The sequence below is a fragment of the Solenopsis invicta genome, chromosome 7, assembly GCF_016802725.1.
Source record: "Solenopsis invicta isolate M01_SB chromosome 7, UNIL_Sinv_3.0, whole genome shotgun sequence".
NCBI classification, from domain to species: domain Eukaryota; kingdom Metazoa; phylum Arthropoda; class Insecta; order Hymenoptera; family Formicidae; genus Solenopsis; species Solenopsis invicta.
The window spans coordinates 9,862,415-9,873,874 of record NC_052670.1 but is presented as its reverse complement, the minus strand read 5'-3'; the positions used below and the strand labels follow the sequence as shown (position 1 = coordinate 9,873,874).

General features: G+C 28.0%; 3 protein-coding genes across 3 annotated transcripts; 2 read left to right on the top strand and 1 right to left on the bottom strand.

Moving 5' to 3' along the window:
* Positions 1–813: 813 nt before the first annotated feature.
* LOC105200053 (histone H2A) lies at positions 814–1,309 on the bottom strand. The gene has a single exon (XM_011167424.3). The coding sequence runs from the start codon at positions 1,232–1,234 to the stop codon at positions 860–862; it is 375 nt and encodes a 124-aa protein (XP_011165726.1). The 5' UTR covers positions 1,235–1,309; the 3' UTR covers positions 814–859.
* Positions 1,310–2,608: 1,299 nt separating this feature from the next.
* On the top strand, positions 2,609–5,377 carry LOC105200054 (probable oligoribonuclease). Its single transcript, XM_011167425.3, has 5 exons — positions 2,609–2,844; positions 3,519–3,600; positions 3,704–3,865; positions 3,968–4,188; positions 4,569–5,377. The coding sequence occupies exons 2-5, from the start codon at positions 3,550–3,552 to the stop codon at positions 4,699–4,701; spliced, it is 567 nt and encodes a 188-aa protein (XP_011165727.1). The 5' UTR covers positions 2,609–2,844; positions 3,519–3,549; the 3' UTR covers positions 4,702–5,377.
* Positions 5,378–5,651: 274 nt separating this feature from the next.
* Positions 5,652–11,081, top strand: LOC105200055 (kinesin-like protein Klp61F). Its single transcript, XM_026138660.2, has 16 exons — positions 5,652–5,880; positions 6,122–6,269; positions 6,353–6,502; positions 6,844–7,004; positions 7,073–7,222; positions 7,306–7,542; positions 7,677–8,052; positions 8,128–8,399; positions 8,501–8,640; positions 8,876–8,994; positions 9,087–9,440; positions 9,582–9,809; positions 9,958–10,137; positions 10,218–10,437; positions 10,660–10,781; positions 10,861–11,081. The coding sequence occupies exons 1-16, from the start codon at positions 5,816–5,818 to the stop codon at positions 10,915–10,917; spliced, it is 2,979 nt and encodes a 992-aa protein (XP_025994445.1). The 5' UTR covers positions 5,652–5,815; the 3' UTR covers positions 10,918–11,081.
* Positions 11,082–11,460: the final 379 nt, after the last annotated feature.

Below are 11,460 nucleotides of genomic sequence, written 5' to 3'. Positions count from 1 at the left end.
GTCTTCAAAGCAGTGGTGGGGAGAAACACGAGCAAACAGGAATCGCTATGTGTAGGAAAAAACTACAGGCGAGACCGGGACTCGGCAGTCGGCACTTGGCATTGTGTACCGTTTATGTATTTATGATTAAAAAAACCCAATGGAAAAATTATTGCAAAATATCTTTTATAAGTATATTACTATTTTCAAAATTTTCTTTAAACCAGACAAATATTACAATATTATATACATAAATATAATGAGAAAAATCTGATTCAAATAGATTTCCGAATGTTTCTCAAAGTTTCGTACATTACTCTTCAACTTGAAAGAATAAATTTAAGTTATTAAAAGAAAATTTTTTTAATCTATATAGCATGTTATTTTGCCTTATAAGTAATATGTTATAAGATGATTGAAATTAAATGTATATAAGGATGAGATATGTTGACTTATATTTAACGTTCAAGTGACAATTGCCGAAATTGTGAAAACTACCGAGATCAGGCATTGAAATTCTCTATCTTAACAATAGTATCGTTATACTGTCGTTGCAGATATTGTTGGTTTAGCTAATAAATATATTTGATATCTACATATCATTAGGTAAAAAAATATGAAATATGCTTGTATTCTAAAAATCTTACGAAGACAAAAATTGTATTAAAAAAAATCTTCCAAATATTTTAACATAAAAGCATCATATTGAAAAATTAAATTCCGTTATAAAGAACTGTTACTTTGAATACAATAAATAATAGCTACATAAAATTACATATAATGAAAAGGATTGCCAAACGAAACGTTCTTCCGTACATGAAGAATGTGGTGGCCCTAAAAAGGGCCGGTTGTATAAGATCGTGTTGAAATTGCTTTGTAATTAAGCCTTCTTCTCGGTCTTCTTTGGCAGAAGTACTGCTTGAATGTTCGGCAGTACACCACCCTGAGCGATGGTAACGCCCGAGAGCAGCTTGTTCAATTCCTCGTCATTACGAATGGCCAGCTGTAAGTGCCTGGGAATAATCCTGGTCTTCTTGTTGTCACGAGCAGCGTTTCCCGCCAATTCCAACACCTCAGCGGCGAGGTACTCCATCACGGCGGCCAGGTAGACCGGGGCGCCGGCACCAACGCGCTCAGCGTAATTTCCCTTACGCAAAAGCCTGTGGATACGTCCAACGGGGAATTGCAGTCCAGCGCGATTCGAGCGGGACTTTGACTTTCCCTTAGCCTTTCCACCCTTGCCACGGCCAGACATGGTTGTAGTTCGTGAAGGAGACTCAACGAAACGATGTGAAGCGTACGATGACTCTGCACGTAATGTCTCCCTGTCTCCCTGGCCTCTCGGCGAAGCTATTTATACTGAGACGCGATGGCTTCACTCGACCAATAGCGTAACTTGGATCGCTATACGTTACGTGATTGGTGCATCGTTACTATCGCTTTTTACCATACACATTACTTGAAGTTTGCTACTGTTTCTTCATTTATAACAAGAGTGAATACGTCGTTCTTTAAAAAAATAGTAAAATTTTGCTATCCGAAAGGAATATAAAAAAACCAATGACTACAGAAATATAATATTTAATATTTTGTCATAAAAATCAACGAAATCACATTCCTAAGAAAACAGATATAAGACTATTTACCTGTCTTCTCTCATATGTAACCGTATGTTACACAATAATTAAAATTATCATATTAATTACTTTTCTCAATACAGTGGTATTTTAAGGACTTTATTAGCAGCATTCCCAAGCAGAACAAATCATCATGATATCAAAATAACTCTAAAATGAAGTATCAAGTCATTTTTCGATTTATTTATTTTAACAGTTATTTTGATATTATCGTGCCTTGTTCTATTTGATTCTACGGTAAATATTGGTCTATATTTTAATAACATTTTGAATAAAATTTTTTATTTTGTTCCTTCATATGCATATCTATAAAATATTTATATATTATATAAAGTAAATGTAACCAAGTCCCTTCTTGGCATATAAAATAAGCCGAAGTAATAAATATCTATCTATATAAAGTAAATGTAATAAATATTTTAAATATTTATTAGAAATATTGTGTCCTGTCTGGGTTAAGTCTTATGATTTCATTTTTAACTTTAATTATGATTATTTTGAAACACGAACTTTAATTTTTAACTTTTTTTCTAAGTTAAAAATTTATCAATACAAAAGAAAATAAATTATTAAATAAACATACATTCCTACATAAAACTCAATTTCTTTGTTAATTCATATAAACTTTAATTTATAAATAAAATATTGAATTTTTCATTGATACATATTATAAGTTTTGAATAATTAAATTTTTAAAATATTACAAATTTCTAATTTAATACGAATAATACTTTCAATATTAACTTTTTATTTAAATCAATTTAATCTTAAAATGTAATGTTTAATTGAATTAATTTTTTGTTCAACTTGTAACGTAACTACGTCAGTTTTATAAACCATTAATTTTAACTTAATTTAGTTGAAAGAATATATTAACAGTATTAATTTATCAAACTTTGTAATTTAATTTACGATAGTAGACCCAACTGCTTTTCGTCGGCTTGAACTGGTTCAATGACCAGTATTAAATTGGGAACATAAGTTCATAACGTTTTTCAGTAGATGGCGTTTGAACACGTGATGCGAATCAATGAGAATCAAATACATATGGATTCTATTTTTCCGCATATTCCGTTTTTCTCTGTGTGTAACGCACAACACACCTAAGACAGATTGTTGAGCCAGTTTAAACTTGCCTGTTATATCATCTGTTCAATTGTCATTGAAAAATTTGAAAATATTTTTACCAAAAACGATCATCATTAACGTCTACTTTATATTATATTTGGTAAGTTTTATATTTTATAATCAATATCCTACTGTGACCGCGTATCGAACACATTTAAATTAAGAAATTCGAAAGCAGTGCTTTTATATTTTAGTTTTCTAGAAACGTTACGTTTCTAGAACACATGTTGATGTTTAGTACGTATAATTAAAGGTTATTTTTAAAATTATATCAAAACATTGCCTTTGTCAGTTAATCAATTTCTCATAATTTTCTCAATTATTTGTTTTTTTGCAATTTATTATATAAATTAATATGATATGTCTAAGAAGCATATAAAAATATTTTTGACACTGACATGTGTGGTACAAAAATTTATAGTTTTAAAAGCTTGGAAAAAAAACTGAATCTTTTCAATTTTTCTATAGATTTCCTTAATTCCTTTTCCAAAGAAAGCAACATTTATTATAAAAATTTACCTATAAGTTAAATTTTTCTAGTAAACTTTTGGAATAGTTTACTTACAACTGAGAAAAATCATGAAAAAATTGCAAAAAGTTTTTTCCAAGCTTTTAAAACTAGACAAAAGTTAATTATTAAATACTTAATTTTACTATTCTATGAAATTGAATGCAATGGTGAATACTTAATCTCTCTTGATATATGTATATTTCTTTTAATAATCTATATTTATGTCTTTTATTTTCATTTAAAATTTAAATTTATATTTACAGATTGTTACATATATTAATAACAGACGCAGTGATGATTAGAGCATCCAGAAGTGATCACTATATTGTTTGGATTGATCTGGAGGTATTAAAATGTTACAAATGATACCTATATGTAATGCTTATAATGAAGGTTATCACAGTAATTAATATAGAAACATAAATTATGTATTATTATATTTTTATAGATGACTGGGCTTGATGTAGACAAAGATCACATATTAGAAATTGCCTGCCTCGTGACAGATAAAAACTTAAATGTTATCAGCGAAGACTTGAACATTGTAATACATCAGTCAGACATAATATTAGAAAATATGAATGATTGGTGTAAAGAAAACCACACAAAGGTGAGCTTCTAACTTGTATAGATGGTACAAATGTTCTTGAACTTTTGAGCTTTTGCAAATTGAAATTTTCAATTCTATAACTTAATTATTAACATGTTTCAGACGGGATTAACACAAAACTCTCGTTCGAGTACAGTGTCATTGGAAGAGGCTGAGAAGATGGTACTTAACTTCTTAAAAAAATATACTCTTGAACGTTCATGTCCATTGGCTGGAAGTTCTGTGTATATGGATCGTTTCTTTCTACACAAATATATGCCATTAGTTAATGAATACTTGCACTACAGGATTATTGATGTTAGCACAGTTAAGGAAATTGCTAGGTAATAAATTTGTTATTTTTATATGAACAAACAGAAATGCTGACATGCTTTTTTTATGCAACGTAAACAGTTAATACACAGAAAAAATAATGTTGAATCAACAGTATCAGTCTAATAAAAAATGTTTTGTTAATTCAATAGCAACATTAATGACACAAAAAGATTAAAAGTAAAGGCGATAACAAATATAGTTAAATAAATAAAATTTAGTTGAATCAACTACATATAATAATGATAGCCTATGATTCAATGTTTAATTGAATCAAATTGCATTTTAATTTATATTACGTCACTTTTTTTAGTGTAGAAATCTATATTACAAATGACATTTGAAATGATTTTATTAGAACAATATGATAATGTAATTTTGTAATTTTTAGAAGATGGAATCCAGGAGTATTAAACTCAATGCCAAAAAAGAAACTAAATCATAGGGCTCTGGATGATATAAAAGAGAGCATTAATGAGCTGAGGTATTACAAAAAAAACTTTTTTAAGATAACAACTTGGTAATTTAATGAATGTATTTAGGCTATGTTTAAACAGTTTGCTAGCAGTTATTGCATCATTTTAACATTGTTCTATATCTAAGAAATTGTAAAGGCAGAGTGACACAATTGCTCTCACAGTACCTACGCCGAACAGTTTTAATGTCATATTAAAATTTATACAGGGTAATTTTATTACGCATTTAATATTAATTTTAGTACTCTTGTTTAGGCGATACACAATATTTATGATAAATATTACTATGTATTTTTGATATATAGATATAAAAGAAAAAAAATATAATTTTTATAAAAAAAAATACTTCATAAAATCTATTCAAAATATTAAAATATAACCTACATATTTCGTGTAACATTTATAGTGAATAAAAAAATTAATATAGTAATATTTTATACATGATTTATCAATTTTTTTACATGATATTTTTGATAAATCTGTATGGATCTTTATGTTTTCTCTTAGTCTAAGATCATAAGTCTTTTATAAATATTGTGTATTGTCTGGATACATTAAAAATTATGCTTAATTGATCAAAGTGAGTGAAATAAGAAAGTCCAATACAATTTGAGTTATAATTTATAAATTTAATAAAAAATAAAATTTGTAAATCATGAACGAGTGTGTAAACTTGTAAATCGTGTATGGATAGAAAATTGTTTTTTGTTTAAAATAAAATAATAAAATATAACAAAGTTTATTTCTATATCGCCTGTATAAGTTTCCTGTTTTTATTTACACTTTTTCTCTCTTTCTCTTCAATATGGCCAGAAAAAGAAAAAAGTTGAACGATGCATATGCATCGACCAATGAGCGTGCTGGAAATTCAAATGGCACAAACGTTGATACATGACGCGACACTAGCGTCATCCTGCGCTCTCTTTCATGTTGAAGTCCTGCGATTGGCTGTCGCCGAACAAAACGCAACTTTGCATGTCGCTACCTGGTGGCAATCACGCGAAGTATCGATTTAAATTCTTCAACGGATAGCGTGGCTTCTGTCGTGCGACGTTTACAAATAGATGAATGCGAAATAAAACGTGCTGTCGTTGAATGTGAAATTGTGCCACTAGCCGTGTTTTATCATAGTGAAATATAATTACGCAAGAAATTATCCAAGATGAGTGATACACGTAACGCGAAGAAGGATAAGAATCAGCATATACAGGTTTTCGTGCGTGTCAGGTAGGTGACAATTATCATTTATGATGCTGACGCATTATTGTTGCTGATTCCCAGCACAATGAGACGCATTAAATTCTTTCTTGAAAGAAATTTTGAAAGTTTTTACTTTTTGTTTGACAATTTTAATCTCTCTATTAAATACAAATTTTGAAGACCAATTTATAAACATATTATTTTTTTTTATTTTTTGTACATCTTAATATTTGCCTATTATCTCTATAGAGTAATTTCTTTTTAATAGGCCGATAAATAATAGTGAGAAAATTGGTAAGTCTTATTCGGTGTTAGATTTGCCATCTAACAAAGAAGTGATTGCTCATGAAAAACAACAAAGCAATCATTCAAAGAAGTTCACTTTTGACAAAGTATTTGGACCTTCTTCGAAACAGGTACAAATATGTTTCTTTATATTGTATAAAAAATTATATGTTTTATCAAATGTTTGTTTAAAAAAATAATTTGTTATTTATAGATAGATGTGTATAATGCAGTTGTTAGCCCACTTCTTGAAGAAGTGTTGGCTGGATATAATTGTACAGTTTTTGCTTATGGCCAAACTGGAACTGGAAAAACATTTACTATGGAAGGTGTTAGTAATGATCCAACATTGCATTGGCAAAGTGTAAGTTATGTAAAACAATGTTAGTTATTATAGCTATGTTTTAAAATTCACAGCCAGTACTGAAATCTATGGTGTATGTAACATAAACAATAAATTGTCTATACTGATAATGTATATTGAAACTATATATATTTGTATATTTTTAATATAAGAAAAACAACTAGAATTTCTTTATTAAGAAATAAAACCAAAAATTATAGGAGAAATGAATAATTTTTAATCAATATATATTTTTGAACAAATAAATTTATCTTTCTATAAATTTATAAATGTATTTATAAATGTGCCATATTTATAATACCAAACATGTTTGTAATTTGGATGTATTTTTATACATGTAGGATACTACAGCTGGAATTATACCACGTGCATTGAGTCATTTGTTCGATGAATTACGTTTGTTAGAAGCACAAGAATATACAATACGAGTTAGTTTTCTTGAGTTATATAATGAAGAATTATTTGACTTGTTATCACCTAGTGATGATGCATCTAAAATAAGGTAACATTATTATTTTTATTAAAAATAAGAAAAATATATTAGCATAATATCTGTGATGTTTATTTTAGGCTGTATGAAGATGCTTCAAGAAAAGGTTCAGTGATCATTCATGGATTGGAAGAAGTAACTGTGCACAATAAAAATGAAGTTTATAAGATTTTGGAAAAGGGATCAGAAAAAAGACAAACGGCCGCAACTTTAATGAATGCTCATTCGAGGTTGCTATCTTAAATTACATAAATTAGTTGTTTATTTTTATAGCATTAAATGTTATACTACTTTTTTTGCATTATTCTTTCAGCCGTTCCCACACAGTATTTTCCATTACTATTCATATAAAAGAGAATACTATAGATGGAGAAGAGCTCCTAAAAACTGGAAAATTGAACTTGGTGGATTTAGCTGGTAGTGAAAATGTTGGAAGATCTGGTGCAGTTGATAAAAGAGCAAGAGAAGCAGGAAATATCAACCAGTCATTATTAACTCTTGGTCGAGTTATAACAGCACTCGTTGAAAGAGCACCTCACATACCATATCGGTAATACATACATTTACAATAATATAATTTTATAAATTTAAATATATAAGAAATTAAAGAAATAGATAATATTAAAATTTAATTACATATTTATAATAAAATTAATCTTATTTTTTATGTTTTACATTAACCAGGGAATCAAAATTAACAAGACTTTTGCAAGAATCATTAGGTGGACGTACGAAAACGTCCATCATTGCTACTGTGTCTCCAGCAAGCATAAATCTTGAGGAAACCTTATCAACACTAGATTATGCTCACCGTGCAAAGAATATCACAAATCGTCCTGAGATCAATCAGAAACTATCTAAAAAGGCATTACTTAAAGAATATACAGAAGAAATTGAGAGACTTAAGAAGGATCTGTCAGCGGCGCGTGAACGAAATGGTGTATACTTGGCATATGAAAATTATAATGAGATGCAAGCATTAATTGAAAATCAAACTAAGGAAATTGAAGAAAAAATAGCTCACATTCATGTTCTTCGAGATGCTATGGAGGCTAAGGAGGTAAATACACAATAACTAGCTTGGACTTTGTTATAATAATGAATACTTATTATTCTAAATTTGATTTTTGTTTAGCTTATATTTAATGAATTACAAGCAAAACACAATGAACAAAGTAATTATCTACATGAAACCAAGGAGCAATTGGAAACTACTTCACATATATTGAAGTCAACTGAAGCTCGTTTACAAATAACAGAACATGAAAAAGAGGAACAATATCATTTAGTGGAAAAGCACGAGTTGACAGAGAAACAACTTTTGTCGCAAGCACAAACGCTCTTACAAGTAGCTGATAGTGCAACATTTGATGTAAATAAGCTTCATGATAAAATTTCTCATAAGAGGTGAATACATTATTTTTTATATCATTATCACTAATATTGATATTTTATAATATAGATAGTATTAATGTAATTATTTTAAAACATCTTGGATATATCCACAGACGATTAGAGCAAGAAAATGAACATATCAGTCATCAGTTTCGAAGTAACATTACAAAACAATTTCAAGATGTGGAAAATAATGTTGCAGCTTATACACAAAAATTTATAGGATTCTGTACTTCTATGAAAAATGACATTGGTAAGTAAAATTATTAAGAAGCACTTAAATATGATCTCTATCTCTCTCTCCCTCTCTCTCTCTCTCTCTCTCTCATATATATATATATATATATATATATATAGAGAGAGAGAGAGAGAGAGAGAAAGAGAGGGGGGGGGGATAACGCGTTACTTGTAATACCGTTACCATTTTTATTATTTTTTTCTTTCCAACTATGATAAATATGAGATATATATATTTTACATCTTTACAGATTTGCAAATGGAACTGCTTAAAAAGGATATTGGTTCTATAATCTGCCATATGTCAAATGATATTGTTAATAAAGAAAAATTAGCAATAGATGAATTTACAGAGAACATAAATAATTCGGTGAGTTATTTACACATATAAAATGGAATAAAAAGAATTTGTATGACAAATTTTCCTGATTTTTTTTTTCATTTCTTTAATTTTCATTTTAGTACAAATACTATCATCAGTGGTTAAATACAGAAATGGCACATTCATCTGACATGACTCAATGTGAACAAAAATTTTTGAATGACATATCCTCGAAACTAACATCGAAAATGACAGATTTAATAGAAATTAATAATATGGAAATTGTAAAGAACTTGCACCATTTAAATGATAACGTATCTCAAAGATTTAATAAGTTATTAGAGTATAACAATGAATCGATAAGACAACTTTGTAACTATAGGTTACAAGAACGTGACAATTTGTATAAAAATATAGAGGAGATAAAACAAAATATACAATCTATTCGTGAGGGCGATGGTAAAATTATGGAAGAACAAGAAAGATTTAAAAAGGTATAACTTAATAATAATTTTCTTTAATATCATTATTATATTATTTATTTTGTATTTGGTTAATAATATTTTTGTTTATATCTTTTGACTAATATTTTTAATAATTTTACTTATAAATTGTATATTATCTTTATTTTACAGTTATTTGAAAATCTATGGCTACAATTTAACAAATTAAACGAAAACGTGACAGAGAACTATTCCACCACATGTACCACTCTAAATCATGTTGATGAGATTTGCGATAGTACAATTAATGATATTCGTAATAACTATCACAAAGCTGTTGAGAGAAATGAGACTCTTCAGCAAAAAATTCAGGATGATATAGATATTCTCAAAAGTGATGTTGAATCTAACATGGAAAAGGTAATATTTGACTTTTCATTAATTTCCAAATTATTTAGTACTTTAAAAAATATAAATAATATAAACAAAATATACTAAAATGTATATTATATGTATATTACTATATTATAAAATGTATATTAAATGTATATATATTTTATCCTATTAGAATTCGGCATTAGCAAAACAAGTTGCAGAACAAAGCCGTAATTTGACTGACGAACTTCGAACTGACTTCAATAATCACTGCGATGTATTACAACAGGATAAACTACATGTCGAAGATAACGCGAAACAAATGGAACAGAAATTCAAGGAAGATAATTCTTCTTTTGTTGGATCTGTCAAAGTATATATATATCTTGGTATCATTAAAAATTATTTGTTTTTTACAGACATAGAGAATATATCTAATCTTGCTTTTTATAGAATATATATAATGTATTACTACAAGAAAGTCTTGATCATACAAACCTTACGGAAGAATTAAAAAGGAAAAATCTACAAGCATCTATAAAACTGAATGATAAGCTTGTGAATGAAAGTAACAATTCATCTGTCTGGAATGAGCAAACAATTACAGAACTACATTTAATACAGGAAAGAGTTGGGAAATTCCTTGAAGATTTACGACATGACACACCAACAGGTAAGTCTCTGGAATTATTTTTTTGCTTATATGTTCATTTAATTGCATGTACTTTCAACTTCTTTAACAAATTTTGTGATTATAACTCCGAATAATCATATAATCATTCCATCACGTAGTATATAATGCTACACATAGTCTTCTTGTTCAATTTTTATGTAAGTTACTCAATTTAAATGAATTAGATTTAGTTAAAATTTATTATTTTTTATTACTTCTTAGGTTCAACGCCAGCAAGAAAAGAATATCAATATCCAAAACACCTTGTTGCAACTTCGCCACATGAACGAATCCTTCAGAGATTCAGAGAAACGAGAAATTACCTCGAAAATTCTGACAATGAAGTAAATATAAACATTGATTTAAAAATTACATATCTAAATAATTCATTGTTAAAATTACTGAAAACGTATATATTTACAGAACACGGTATTGGTCAATAACAATTCGCCGAAGAAGAAATGTCCAAATGCAAATTAACTTGACTGGTAATCAGTTGCATTTTATACTTACACATTAAAAATTAGTTAATTATATTAGATTAAATAGGTTTATAGTATGAATTAAGGATATTTTGATACAATGTAATTAACAGAATTAATTTTAAATAAATTTATAAATAAAATTATTGACAGAGAAAATAATTCACAATTTAATTGTACAAATCTATTGCTATATATAATTATACCGGTATTCCTCTACAACTACTTCGATTTACGAATTTTCTTACGATCGGTACAGTCACAATTGATTTTTTTTTCCTTTTTTAAGAGAGAGGATTTTTATTTTTAAGAAAGTTTTGTCATTTTTTAAATTTAAATCTATATTTTCAGTGATAATTATTTTCTATTAATATTTTACAGAAAATAGTAATGAAAACAATGTATTACTTTAAATTATATGTACAATATTGTATAATATAGCGGCAGTTTAGTACATTAACCCTATATTGTTATTCAATTTACAATCTATTCGACGTACGACCAGTCTCGGAATAACGTAAGTGTAAAGGGATATCTGTAC